General features: G+C 55.2%; 1 protein-coding gene across 1 annotated transcript; it reads left to right on the top strand.

The window, feature by feature from the left end:
- Window positions 1-6,293: 6,293 nt before the first annotated feature.
- On the top strand, window positions 6,294-10,172 carry LOC136113764 (keratin, type II cytoskeletal 7-like). The gene is made up of 7 exons (XM_065858980.1): window positions 6,294-6,992; window positions 8,192-8,409; window positions 8,594-8,654; window positions 8,941-9,036; window positions 9,278-9,439; window positions 9,528-9,653; window positions 9,948-10,172. Exons 1-7 carry the CDS (start codon window positions 6,294-6,296, stop codon window positions 10,170-10,172), a joined length of 1,587 nt encoding a protein of 528 aa, XP_065715052.1.
- The last annotated feature ends 318 nt before the right edge of the window (window positions 10,173-10,490 follow it).

Genomic DNA, 10,490 nt, shown 5'->3' with positions numbered 1-10,490 from the left:
AGATGAAAAGAGCTCTGTGTGTCGCCTCATCACTCAAGGGAGGGAGAGCACGCCTCGTTCTTCACTACGAGGGCCGGCGGTGCCTGCAGTTGGGCTGGGTGGTGTCACCAGAGCCGCCGGGCTGCGGTGGCTCCACTGCGGCCATGGGGATGTGGCGCAAGTGCCACCACAGGAGGCCACGCAGCCGGTCCCTCACTCCATGCTGTGGCTCCGAAGGTGCCTTGGAGACCTCGGCGGGGAAGGAAACCGGGGACGGGGGGATCGGTGCACCCGGGGCCAAGAGTTGGTGAACCCGTGGACAGGGGTCGGTGAACCCGTGGACAGGGGTTGGTGCACCCATGAACAGGGGTCGGTGAACCTGTGGACAGGGGTTGTCCTCCACTCTTGGCTGGCACAAGGGCCACCAGCACCATCTGCCTGATGAGCTGAGCTCTTACACGGGCGCCGGCACCTCGTCACGGGCACTGGGGAGGCCCCAGGACGCTGCATGGGCAGAAATTACTCATAAAGAAAAAGCAGCGTGAAAGTATGAGACACAGCCCCAAACCTGCTATTACCGCTCCAGATCGCCCGGCCGGGTTCGTCATTAGCCCTCTCCAAATAACATCCCATTGCAGCCCAATTAATTTGATTAACGCTGGGCCGGATTCTTCTCCGGCACTGGGAGGAGCGAGAGCCGGGCTGGGGTGAATGGGCCCCGGCGGCAGCACCGCGTGCGTTGGTGCTGCAGCCTCGGTGTCTGCCGGATAACGCACAGACCGAGGAGGTCTGCAAAGGTCTGTGCCGCAGGGCCCTGCCGCCCGAACGAACCAAACGAACGAGGAAGAAGCCACAGCTCTTACTCGAACTCGTGTCACTTTCGTGTTGCTTTTGCTATTTTCCCCCAAATATTTTCTCTCCGTTGACCCAGCTGATGTTTACACCAGGCTGCAATACGTTTATTGGTTTGTTTGAACGGACGTTGCTGATCCTAAAATGTGTAGTTTGGGATGGGAGAGACCAAGTTGCCTCCTACGTCCACGGACACGTCCGGCCCGAGGCGGTGCGAGTGCCGCGGGTTCCTGGGGACAACGCGGGACGGGGTGACGGTGCCGGCGCGGTGAACCCGGGTGGATGCTGGAGGCGCGGGCTCTGTCCCGCAGGAAACCATGGGTGTGGGTTCCCGGGGAGCTTGTCCATGGAGCGCTGCCAGGTTTATCTTCCCATCTGCTGCGCTCAGGAAAGCGCTAATTGCTCGGGACAGGGCGCTCGGGCGGGGATCGAGCAGCCGGTGACGGCGCTCACGGCTGCTCCGGGGTGGAAATAACCGCATTTGCAGCAACGGGGCCCGTCCTGCTTAAAATGAGCGAATTTACTTGTGAAGCAGCCCCGATGTGATCGAGCAAGGACAAATCTCCAATACTTTTTGGTAGAGCCGTTGTCATTTTGGACACGGAGGAGAGAAAATACAGAATAAACGTGGGTTTTGTTGGTTTTTAAGTTCTGGTTTTCTGTATAACTCAATAAAAATACAGGATAAACACGTTTGTTGGTTTGTAAGCTCTGGTTTCCTGCAGAGAGGGACAAGCGCTGTCTGTCCCGAGAGGAGAGGGCAGCAGCTCCGTGTCCGTCTATAGGGTGTGAATGGTGCAATATTCTCCGCATTAAAACACGGAAAGCTATATAACAGGTGCGATGCTTTACGAGCTTATTGGGGAGTGGATCCAGGTGGCCCTTATAGTGGCTGTAATTACAGCTGTAATGAGTTTTTAATTGTCACTAATCATGTTTATTACGGGAGGGCTGTCCAGATGGCTCCCTTGGCTCGGTCACCGTGCAGATCCGGCGGGGACGCCCCTGCGCTCGCGGTGGACGCAACAGCGAGCGGCGCAGGCAGGAAATACGTGATTTACGTGTGCAAACTCAGGCTCTGGGCTTCCCCTGGCCACGGTGATTATTATTTTTATTTTATTTTATTTTATTTTATTTTATTTTATTTATTTTATTATTTTTATTTTATTTTAATTTTTTTTTTTAAGAGCAGACCGTGCCAAGCGCCACCAGAGGGCTCAGAAAAGATGTGAAATGCCCAAAATACAGATCGAAATGGCTCTTCGCTGCAGGTGGTCGGCAGCGTCTCCCTGGGGGTGCAGAGCCCACAGGCTCGTGGCTCCAAAGGGTTTTGGTGACAATTTGGGAACGGTCCGACAAGAAAATTACCCAAATTCTGGTGCTTTTTGGGTTGCTTTCCCTCCCCCCCGGTTCATCGTCCTGCGCTGCTGCCGCCCACAGAGCAGCGACCGAGGCTCCGGCAGCTCCAAAAGTGCCATTTGCTCCATTGATCACGAAGTCTGACCTTGAGCGGATCAATTAACCCAATTAGCAGGCCAGCCCAGGTGCTGAGAGTGGCTGGGTGTGGCGACTCTGCCCAGCCGGGGCAGCGGCCCCACGGTAATCGCCTTGTTTACCGGGCTCCGAACGCCGGCCAGGGCGACTTCCAGCTGAGTCCGGATGTTATCGACACCAACAGCGCCTGCGCTGCCTGCCGAGCACCGAGGAAAATCAGATTTTCTCACGACACCTGGTGCACTGAGCCCGGAGTTCAACCCAATTTCCTCTTCAGCCTCTTGTTTAGAAAAATAATGAATATCTATATATTTTCAGCCTTATCTCCCCTCCTGAAGCCCTTTGGAGATTTCAGCTCTGCCTGCCCCGGCTCAAGGGCACCGGCTGCAGCGCCAGCGGCACCGGGACCGGCTCGGCCCCGGGGGATGTGGATCGGAGGATACTTTGGTTCGCCAATAAAATAATAATAATAGTAATAAAAATAAGTAAGAAGCTCCTGCTTCCTTCACTCACCGCAGTTGTTATAGCAACAGCAATAAAAAATGAGTTCGCTATTTTCACACATCATATTCAATTGATACTTTCGCGTTCTCGTGGGGGAAATAAGAGATTAACATATCATAATTATGATTAGTGTTTTCTGAATAGATGATTTAATATCATAGGTGGTAACAAGTAAGTTATTGAGTTGTTTACCTTCCTGTTAACCCAGAATAATTAGCCATTTATTAAAACAGCCATTAGTCATCTGTTAACGGATTGCAAGGCGAAGCACATCTTTATTTTGTAGTGGAAGAATGCTCAATGGTCCAGGCCTGAGCGTGAACCCAAGCCTAGACCTGAGCCTAAACCTGAGCCCAAACCTGAGCCCAAACCTGAGCCCAAATCCGAGCCCTAGGACAGGCTGCACTGGTCCGGCAGCAGCCCCGGTGCCACCCAGAGCCGGGTCTGAGCTCCACGTGCAGAGCACAGGGTGGGCTCGGACGGTCTCCATCATTTATCAGTACAATGCATTTTCACAGCCAGGCTGGGAACCTCAGAACTCAGCACAATGAACCTCTGGCGATACCAGCATTTCACTTCATTTGGCTCTGCCGTTCCCGGGTTTCTGCCGCTGTCCCTCTTGTGCTCTCCTCAGAACCTCTCACTGCCCCGCAGAGCAGGATTGTTGTTGATCCCCCGAGGGAAGGTGGGAGGCAATGGGAGTCTGGGATGAAAAGCGTTTCTATTGGTGAGCCTGCGGGATTTCTGTCCTGTTCTCCAAGTGACTTAGGGCCCCACTTCTTTGGGCAGCTGGTGATCAAGATTTACTGTCACTGTTGGTGAGTATCTACTTTCTCTGGCCAGCTGTTAAATCTACATTCTGTATTATTGATGCACCACTGTGCCACACGGCTGTGTCCTCGGGACTGGGGTGCCGCAGCTATTTAACAGCAATAAATATATTACTTCTTTATTTACCCGCCGCTCTGCCCGTGCAGCCTGTGAAGATCGCTGGTTTCTGCTTGGCAGTGATGAAAAGTAAATCAATATCCACTCTGAGACACCTGCAGGATTTCACTCATTTGGCTGTCATTGGAGCCCATTAAAATGGCCCTGCAGGAACGCAGAGGCAGCTCCTTGAGCGTGAGCCTGAGTCCTATTATAGAGTTGATTATTGCATTTATCACCTGGGCTGGCAGGCACAGACGCGGGCTGCGCAGGTTCCTGCACCGGTTGTGCCCGAAGAACTAAACCTTGGGTCTGTTTGCGAATTGTCTCCAGGGTCCGGAACGCCCGGCCTCGGCAGTCTCTGCGATGACCACCTGCACGGGCAGGACGCCTGTTGGCCCCCGGCCCTTCCGGTCCGTGTGCGTTGGAGCTGTTGGGCTGTTCCCCGCCAAGGACCCGAGCAGCATCTCCCCGGGCGCACCCACCAGCGGTGCCGACTCACGGTGGGGAGGACGAGGGCGCCACGGCCGCTCGCCCTCCTCTGCAGGATGCAGGAACAGCTCTCTGGAGGCATCTCTGCTTCTGGAGCCCGCTCGACAGGTCCAGGTGTGGCTTGGGCTGTGGTGCCAAGGCTGAGCTGGTGCCAGAGACATCAATCACAACAGCAGCCCACGTCCCGTGCTCTGGATTATGTGGTACGGGGGGTTGGATGGCTGCGGGGCTTGCAGGGGCCCTCCCAAGGAGGACACCTGCTCAAGGGGGACACCTGCTCAAGGGGGACACCTGCTCAAGGGGGACACCTTCCCAAGCAGGACATGGCAGCCTGGGAGATCAACACCGCGGTTCTGCACGAACTGCCATGCAGTTTGCTCCACGCAGCGAGCTGATGTATGTATTTAGGGCAGTGATTTTTGGATAGACATCTACCGAACCATTGCTCCACGCAGAGCTGGCTCGTTCGGTCCGTGGGTGTTTCCTTCCCCAGGTCGTAACGAGATCGACGTGGACGATCTGAACCATCGCCCGCTGCCGCGCGCATCGGGGGGAGCCGAAAAGAGCATGGAGGTTCATCATCGCACCCAAAGCAACCGTTCAAAACCTCAGCACATAGATGAAAACCAGCAAGCTTTGGGAGTCTTGTGTGTATTGCTGAGGAATCGTTAGCTAGGCCAGGCAAAGGGCCGTTTCGGCTGAGACGTCACAAGGAAATCATGGGTGATGCCCACGGAGCCTCATCTCCTCCTGACAGGATGTCACACGCTGTCCTCCTAATCCTCACCTGACCCCAATACAGCTCCACGGGCACACAGGACCTGCAGCCTCAGCGTTTTTCATGGCTGGTCCCACACAGAGCTTTGCAGGGAGCGGACACAGCTCCGAAAGCAGCTTGACTGAAATTTGGGGGTGGGGGGGATAATCTGTGTGGGTTTCTCTTGAGATATCAGCGTGCGGGAAATATTGAGCCAAGTTGGATGGATATTTTATAGGTATATATTTTAAATTGGTATATTAAAAAACAGAAATTCACTGGGAAATTTGGTTGAAATTCTCAGTAAATGTAGGTAACTAGTGGGGTTTAGTTGCAGAAGAGCAGCACAAATGGGAGGTCTGGCCCCCAGCTGCCGTTCCTGAGGTTGGGCTGTAACAGACCCGTTCGGGTATGGAAGAACGGGATTTCCCATCTGGTTGTCTGGAAAGCACCGCGTCTGCTCTGGGAAAGGCCGAGCACCCAAACCCTGGTCCATTTCCGATGCATCGGCTGCTCTAACGACGCTGGGGTAACGAACTCTCCCTGCTCGCCCTCCATCGGGTTTCCGAGGCGCGTTCCGCTCCCGGTGTCACACGGGAAGCAGGAGCGACACGGCGCAGGGGCCAGGAGTCCCGGCACATGGAGGCGCTGGGTCAGCTGCTCCCTAAGGTCACCCCGTCTCCACCACTAAAGTCTGGTTTTGTTGATTAAAGTCTATTGCAGAGCTTTCCCTTTCCCATTTCAAACCCACATCCATTTATTTAAAGCCTGGATTGGCACAGAGAGGTTCCGTGATTTCTGTTGTCTGGATGCTGCCGTATGAGCCAAAGGCAGATTTTAATTGTAATTTTAATGCCGTGATTAAGAAGAGCAGATCCCGACACCTCCCCGGTGGGGTGTACGGGCAAGGAGAGAAAAGCCGAGGGGAAGGCGCGGGAGCTGCAGCTGGCGATGCGGGGCGAGCCGCCCTCACCGCCGAGTCCACACCGGGACAGAACCGCGGTCCCGTCTCCCGTGAAGTGGAACAACAGGAGGTGGGGAAGCTCGAGAGCGAGCAAACCGTGGCGATGTGCACGGATAACTGTGCGAGCTGTGGTTAATGGTGGAGGGCAGGCTAACGAGGCGCGATCTCATCCCAGCAAAGCGCGTGAGTCAAGCAGGATCTGGGGATTTCACAACGCCGCCACCGGTGCCATGTTTACCCCGACCTCTCCGCAGGCGGCCATTAATTGCTGCCTGATGAACCAAACCCAATAACAACATTAACAGACCTGCCAATTACCATGGAATGGAGACTAACTCCTCCAGACCATATAAAGGAGAACTTCCATCAGCACCACCAGAGGAGCTGAGGATCCTTCGCTCTCATTTCTCCTCCGTTTCACCACCTTCTCCACCTGCTCCCTCGTCTCGACGCTCCGCAAGCGCCGCTATGAGCCAACACTTCTTCAGATTTGGGAGTGGAAACTTCAGCTCTTCCTCCGCTCACTGTGGCCCACGGGGTGGCTGGAGAAGTTCATTCCCTGTAAGCTACTACGAAGACAATAGAGGAGATAGATACGGTGGTTACGGGTATGGGTATGGTTATGGCAGCAGGAGTCTCCACAACCTCGGTGGGTTCAGGAATGTTCCCACCGGTGCAGGCTATGGAGAAGAAGTAGGATATGGAAGGTGCCTGGGGTTTGGTGGGAGGAGATACCTCGACACGGGCTTTGGAGGAAGGGGGTGTTTCGTGGGCGCTGCTCACGGTGCCGAATCGGGGCTCGGCAGCGCGTACGGAGGAGGCCTGGGCAGGAGCCGCTCCGGTGACCGCGGGGCCGGGCAGGGTCTGGGTCAGGCCGGCGTCCGCATCGAGGGGGTCCGTGTCAACACCAACCTGCTGCGGCCAGTGCACGTTGAAGTCGACCCCGAGTTCCAGCGAGCGCGGTCGGATGAGAAAGAGCAGATCAAGGCTCTCAACGACAAATTCGCATCGTTCATCGACAAGGTGAGTCCCGGTTCTCTTTGTTCTTGTTGTCTTGGGGAATACAGGGGGCTACTCTGGCTGTGTGAGCCACGGGGACACCTTCACGTTGCGTCTTCCTCCCCAAAACCCGCAGCACTGGATGGATTCCCTGGGGCTGGCAAGAAGTTCTTAACAGTTTGCCATAAAAGCCGCTGCATGAATCACTTTTAGCCCTGGGATAAGAATCTCTGGAGTTGTCGTTGTGGCAGGACCATAACGAGCTGCTGGGATGTCACCGGCACATTAACTCACTTGTCTTTTGAGGAAAGGGGTTTCTGCTTGTCTCGTAATGTTCTGGGCCTGGGGATGGTTGATGCTATCACAAAAAATGGGGGATGGATTTGGGTATCCTTGATGTGTTCCTGCAACGCAAAATCCGCACTACAAAGCAACTCGTGACTCCTTTGCTTGGAGGTCCCAGGTGTCCAATGGACCCCACGTGTTTCTTCTCCACCTGTTTCCTTGGTTTTCACCACACGTCAACCTCTGCAGTTCCACCTTCTCGCTCGTTTCTGCTCACAGACACGGGAACAAAAGAGCCCCGGGAACGCTCCCGCCCCCGCAGCCCCGACACGAGCTCCGTTCAGAGGTGGCGCGTCTGCTCCATCACTGGTTACGCGTGGAGACTCGAGGGCTTCCTGTATTACCCTACGCAAAAGGTGTTGGTTACACCCAGAACTTGGTGTTCTTTAAACCTTCTGGGTGTCACCTGCCGGGTTCAGCGTCCCGGCTGCAGAGACGCCGACCCCTGGTTTTCCCAAAATACTGTGTTCTAGGTCTTTCTAAGCCTCTTCTCTAAGGCAAGGTCTGTCTATGAAGAGACTGGGCTTGTGTGGTCTCCTGAGAAGAGTTTAGCTCTTGTGTATTTGAGTGTCTAAAGTGCTTCAGAAACAGCTGTTGTCTCCCTCCCCCTCAGTCATCCCCCTAAATATTGTGCATTTGAGAGATGAAAAGCCAGCAGAGATTTGAGTCTCAGCTTTGAGAAGCAGCGGTAAAATCACACCCTGCTTATGCAAGAGATGGGGAGAAAGGAGGTGTCCCCTCCTTAGCCTGAGACACCTCCCGTGTGGCGGTGGTTGATGAACCCCTGGGTGTTCTTGTGCTGGAAACACCATTGGGACCGTGCTGGCGCTGCCCCGAGGCTCCGCGGGGCCTGAGACGCTCTCCCGTTCGCCCCCCAGGTTCAGTGTCTGGAGCGGCAGAACCAGGCGCTGGTGGCCAAGTGGGAGCTGCTGCAGCGGCGAAGCGCCCGGCCGGAGGACGCCAGGAGCGTCGCCTCCTTCTTCCAGGCGCACGTCAGCAACCTGCGGCGGCAGCTGGAGACGCTGCGGGAGCAGCGGGAGCAGCTGGACCCCGAGGCCCAGGGCCTGCTCGAGCTCGTCGAGGGCTACAAGAAGAGGTGAGTGGTCCCGCTCCGGGGAAGGCGCGCGGCGCAGCGGGACGCACGCTGCCCACGTAGCGCGTGGTGGTGCAGAGGTTTGCAGCCAAATGAGAACGTGACACGTTCCCTTTGTAAATGATTCCCTTCGAACAAAACAAGCAACGCGGGCAATGAGCTCCCTGTGTCTTCTCTGCCGCGACAGATTCGAGGACGAGATCAACAAGCACGCGTCCAAAGAAGAGGAGTTCGTGGAGCTTAAAAAGGTGCAGTAACCCAGGACACTGAGCTGAATTGAAGCCTCAGAAATAAAGGAATAACAGAGGTTTCCAAATGTGGGGTCTTTGCTTAACTAACTGGAGTCATTGAAAATTTGAGCTTTTTACTGCAAGACAGGAGAGAAACGGCTTTTCAAATGAAAACTGAGATTTGTGGGCCATTATTTGGCTCCAGAAATGAAGGTTTTAAAGAATCGCACCATGTCTTGCTAGAATTGCATTCGGTGGGCAGTTTGCCCTCAAATAAATACAAATATACCTGTTTGTTTCACAGGAGCTGGACGACGCCTACATGGGGAAAATGGAGTTTGATGTGCGGGTGGAAATCCTGAAGCAGCAGCTCGAGTTCCTGCGGTGCTTACACGAGGCTGTGAGTATGTCCGCAGTTAACCTGAGACACCCCACGTCCTGAAGGACGAGGATCTGTTGAAGGTTCCCAGAAATTTCACCCAAATGGGACCTTGTAGGGTGACGGGGAGAGCGGATCACCCCGGCCTCTGATATGATGAAGTCCTTTTTGATTTGGGAGCGCGATGGGAGCCTGGTGTGTCGTGGAGGCTGGAAGAGACTCTGGAAAACCCCTACAATCCAAAATCTGGTTTTCCCTGCAGGAGCTCTCCCAGCTGCGAACTGTGGTTGGCAACACCGACGTCGTTCTGTCCGTGGACAACAGAGACGTGAACGTGGACGGCATCATCGGAGAGGTCAGGCAGGAGTACGAGACGATCGTGCACAGGGGCAAGGCTGAGGTGGACGCCATGTGCCAGGGCAGGGTGAGTAGACGCCGGTGAGACGGTGAGAAAAACCCATCTGCCTGGCAGAAACAGAACGGGAACGTCTGTTTTCTCCCCCGCACGCCAGTACCGGGACCTCCAGGAGCTGTGGGTCGACCAGCGGGAGCGCGTGAGGAACGGCTACCAGGAGATCCAGGAGCTGGCGCGGCAGATCGAGCGGCTGCAACGAGAGATCGAAACTGCGAGAAAACGGGTAAAGCTGGTGCTTGCCAACATAAAAATCATTTGGGTCACTAGGACATGGGGACTCAGGGCAGTGTGAGGTGACTTGCCCTTCGGAGACAAACCTAGAGATGGTGCTTTCCCTTCAAAATGAAGCAGATTTAGATTTTGGCTCTCGACACTGGGATTTAATTTGGGTTCATTAGCACATTTTCTGGGTTCTGCCATTGAGGAGGGTCTCAACGGTCTCCAAGACACGACAGAAGGGTTTGGGAGTCCCAGTTCCCGTTCGGGGCCGCGGACACGAGCGCTCTGTGCCCCGCAGAACCGCAGCCTCCAGGACAGCGTGCAGGACGCGGAGCAGCGCGGGAGCGCGGCGCTCGGGGATGGGCGGCAGCAGCTCCAGGAGCTGGAGGCTGCGCTGCAGCGGGCCCGGGACGAGCTGGCATCGCTGCTCCGGGACTACCAGGAGCTGCTCAACGCGAAGCTGGCCCTGGACATTGAGATCGCCATGTACCGCTCACTGCTCGACGAGGAGGAGGCCAGGTAGGTACAACCTGCTCATCCTGGGAGGAGGAGCCGCAAAAAGCAGCGCGTCCCGTTCTTCATTCCCCTTCCTGATCTTCACCTTCATTGGCTGCGTTGTCTCACTGTCCCTTTTCCCCCACAGGATACAGGAGGGCTCACCAGCCACAATCTGTAAGTATCCCAACACTTTGCTTTGCTTTTTAAGGGCACCGATAACATTTTGTTGTCTGTGGTGCTCGACACCTACCGCCAGAAAAACCTACGTTAGTTCCTGCCTTAGATCCCAAGGAAATGAAGCAAATCATAGTCTCGCGTGACTGTGTGTGAACACACATGTACA

This window comes from Patagioenas fasciata, chromosome 28, assembly GCF_037038585.1.
Source record: "Patagioenas fasciata isolate bPatFas1 chromosome 28, bPatFas1.hap1, whole genome shotgun sequence".
NCBI classification, from domain to species: domain Eukaryota; kingdom Metazoa; phylum Chordata; class Aves; order Columbiformes; family Columbidae; genus Patagioenas; species Patagioenas fasciata.
This window is presented reverse-complemented; position numbering and strand designations above follow the sequence as displayed.